This window comes from Solanum dulcamara, chromosome 11 (assembly GCF_947179165.1).
Source record: "Solanum dulcamara chromosome 11, daSolDulc1.2, whole genome shotgun sequence".
NCBI lineage: Eukaryota > Viridiplantae > Streptophyta > Magnoliopsida > Solanales > Solanaceae > Solanum > Solanum dulcamara.
This window is the reverse complement of record NC_077247.1, coordinates 54,746,084-54,750,210: the sequence shown is the minus strand read 5'-3', so window position 1 is coordinate 54,750,210 and position 4,127 is coordinate 54,746,084. Positions and strand designations below refer to the sequence as shown.

General features: G+C 33.9%; 1 protein-coding gene across 1 annotated transcript; it reads right to left on the bottom strand.

Annotated features, from left to right (window-relative positions):
- Positions 1-2,422: 2,422 nt before the first annotated feature.
- On the bottom strand, positions 2,423-3,476 carry LOC129874743 (probable carboxylesterase 17). Its single transcript, XM_055950089.1, has one exon. It carries the CDS (start codon positions 3,449-3,451, stop codon positions 2,423-2,425), a length of 1,029 nt encoding a protein of 342 aa, XP_055806064.1. The 5' UTR covers positions 3,452-3,476.
- Positions 3,477-4,127: the final 651 nt, after the last annotated feature.

Below are 4,127 nucleotides of genomic sequence, written 5' to 3'. Positions count from 1 at the left end.
AAGAAGGATATAAAAATGATCCAATTTGCCCTTGTGTCTTTATGAGAAGGTCTGGATCTGAATTTGTCATAATAGCAGTATATGTTGATGATTTAAATATTATTGGAACTCCAGAAGAACTTTCAAAGGCAGTAAAATTCTTGAAAAAGGAGTTTGAAATGAAAGATCTTGAAAAGACAAAATTTTGTCTTGGTCTATAAATTGAACATTTTACAAATGGGATATTTGTCCATCAGTCAACATATACTGAAAATATTTTAAAGAGATTTTATATGGATAAAGCACACCCATTGAGTACTCCAATGGTCGTGAGATCTCTTGATATTAATACAGATCCGTTTCGGCCTTATGAAAATGATGAAGAGCTTATTGGTGCTGAAATACCATACCTTAGTGCAATTGGTGCATTAATGTATCTTGCCAACAATTCTAGACCAGATATAGCTTTCTCAGTAAACTTGTTAGCAAGATTTAGTTCTTCACCAACACGCAGACACTGGAATGGAATTAAGCATATATTCAGATACCTTCGAGGTACCATTGATATGGGATTGTTTTACTCAAATGATTCCACGTCACAATTGATTGGTTATGCAGATGCGGGATATTTATCTGATCCCTATAAAGGTCGATCGCAAACAGGCTATTTATTTACATGTGGTGGTACAGCTATATCATGGCGTTCAACAAAGCAAACTATGGTTGCCACTTCCTCAAATCATGCAGAGATAATAGCCATTCATGAAGCAAGTCGAGAATGTGTTTGGTTAAGATCAATAACTGAACACATTCAAGAAACATGTGGTCTTTATTTGACAAAAGACGCTCCAACAATATTGTATGAAGACAATGCTGCATGTATAGCTCAACTGAAGGGAGGATACATCAAAGGAGACAGAACAAAACATATTTCACCAAAATTCTTTTTCACTCATGATCTTCAAAAGAAGGGTGAAATAGATGTCCAACAAATTCGTTCAAGTGACAATTTGGCGGATATGTTCACCAAAGCATTGCCAACTTCAACCTTTGAGAAAATGAGATACAAAATTGGAATGCGTCGTCTTCGAGATATTAAGTGATATTTTCATCAGGGGGAGCAAAATACGCGCTGTACTCTTTTTTCCTTAGTCAAGGTTTTGTCCCACTGGGTTTTCCTGATAAGGTTTTTAATGAGGCAGCACTCAAGGCGTATTATCAGATATGTGTACTCTTTTTCCTTCATTAGGTTTTTTTTCCCACTGGGTTTTTCCTAATAAGGTTTTAACGAGGCACATTTCTCGTGGACATCCAAGGGGGAGTATTATCAACCAAGTAATATCAACCAAGTAAAATGGTTGTCCACTTAAAATGGTGGATAGTCCATTTACTTTTTAAGTGGGTAAAATGCCCATTAATATTTTCCTCCACTTGTAAATATGGCTATAAATATAGCCTTAAACTTCAATGTAAAACACACACAAACACATAAAAGAAAGAATTACTATTACTCTCTCCATATTACTACTCTCTCTATTAATACTTTCTATATACCTATTCTCTTGTTCTTCTTCCTTTATAAAATTGTCAAGTTAGTTAATTTATAACAAATATATCATTCTAGTATACATATTCTAAGTCGCAGCATTCACAACATTAATTAATTTGCACACTAGATATAGTAAAAATAATTAAATCATTCTACATATCCAATCAATACTTACTAGTAGGGCTGAACACGAAAAATCAAAAAATTAAACCAAATCGATAATCAAATCAAACCGGAAAAAAAACCCGACATTTATTTGGTTTGATTTGGTTTGGTTTTTAAATTTAAAAACCGACTATATTTGGTTTGGTTTTGGTTTCAAGTCTAAAAAAACCGAAAAAACCGAACCAAACCGACTTTATATATACATATTTTAAAAATTAAATTTGTATATATATGTGTGTGTGTATTTTAATTTTTTTATGAAAAAAATATAATTTATATTGAGTTTTTATATTTTTGATCTTGGGACATTCTTTTGAATTATACTAAATAAAGTAAAAATAAATAAAATGTGGACTTCATACGCAGAAAAGTTACTCACAATTACAAATAGTAAAACTTTAGGTGAGTCATTTTCTATTATTAAACATGTATGCGTCAATCTTGGCTAGTAGCTACTGGCTACAATGAAATTTATAATAAGAAAATACTTTTGAAATTTATTTTCTGTTTATTCAAATAGTGACTACAAGGTATATTAAAAAACCGACAAAAACCGAAAAAACCGATAAAAACCGACAAAAACCGAATAGTAAAAACCGATATAGTTTGGTTTGGTTTGATTTGACAATTTGAAAACCGACTCAATTGATTTGATTATTTTTTAAATAAAAACCGATCCAAACCGAACCGTGAGCACCCCTACTTACTAGTATAGTTGACTACCTTAACTTATTGATTATAGATAAAGGCCTTGAGATGTGTCATCATATCTTGAGTTGTTGGTTGAGAGAGTGGAGAATTATGCAGAATATGAAATGCATGTCCCACACCTTTATAAACATGTTTTTCCACTTTAATTCCAGCATCTCTCAGTACACTACACATTTCCAAATTCCTATCTTTGAGTATGTCCATCTCCGATATACAGATCAACACAGACGGCAGTTTTATATTATTACTATTCCTTTTGGGGTTACACCACGGATGGTCCCGATTCGAGCCCACTGGCAACGCGATTCGCCAATAAGTATCGGAAGCAGATAAATTCAAAGCAGAGTATGGAGGCTGAACTGAATATTTTTCAGAATGAGTCCGGTATTCGCCTCCGAAAAATGGTTGGATTAAAATAAGCCCTTTGAGACATAAAGGCTTGAGATTATTATTAGACGAATTGAGCCTAACGACTACGTGATAAGCAATATTTGCACCAGCACTGTCACCACTAATGAACATATTTGAAAAATTGCATTTACTAGACCACCAAGTTTGTTCCTTGGAATTAGCTATGGCTTGATTTTTTAGCCACGTTATAGCGTGGAATCCATCGTCGTAAGCAGCAGGAAGACGATTTTCAGGTGCTAATCGATAATTGACTGACATAATTACACATCCAATTTTCGAAGCAAGAGTTGATAAGAAATCATGGTAACATTTCCATGCAGCAGAGCCTACGGAGAAACCGCCACCATGAAAATAAACAAACAAAGGCAATTTCTTTGAAGTATAATTGGTAGGGAGGTAAATTCTGGACCATAAATTAGTGGGATTGTGAAAAATGATATCTTTGGCTGTAACATCATGAGGCAGGGAATTATTAGGTGGGACATTTGGGACAATTTGTGGTCTTTCAATGTGGCCATTGTTGTAAACTTTTATAAGACCTTCAATTTCTTCGACCACAACTATTCCATCTTGTTGTTGATGGTCTTTTCTTACATTGACATTTTGTCTTGGATCGTATGAAATGGCAGTCACCATTTTTTTTTTTTTAGAGGATGATGAGTAATTTGGTTTTCTTTGCTGGGGTTTGGTGGCTCTATGTGTTGGGACTCTAATTTGGAGCTCCTTTTATAGAGAGGTTCGATACCCCACTCAGCAAAAGGTGAAGTAAGAAAAGTCAGGGATTTTACTCATTTTAGGCACAAGATGGATTATTATTTTTGGGGGGTCAATGTAGTTGATATATACTACTTTTTGGGTCAAAATTACTTGATACTCATTATATTGATTGTCAAAATGTATTACACGCAGTGGAGTTATAAATTATAAGTATTTTTTTCATTTTTAATTAGAGAGTTTCTTAAATATTGAATGAATTTAGAGTGTTTTATCCTCCAAATTAGTGGGATTTTTTTAATGCAAATTTAAATTAGTCGATCTTAAAATGAATACTTAATAAATTATATGGATGGATGATGGATCACTGTGCGCCCAAAGAAAAAGCCGTTCAATATTCATAAGAGTATCACCGCATTAGTATTCTTCGTGAAGCTGTCAAAATGAGTTGGCCCAACTCAATTCAATCCAACCCTAAAGAACTAGCGAATTAAATAGGTTAGGACTTAGGACAGACGGATCCTTTTAATAAAGGGCCTATAAAATAGCAGCTCAATCCAGCTCTAAGCGGGTTACGAGTTGGGACGGGTTGACCCTT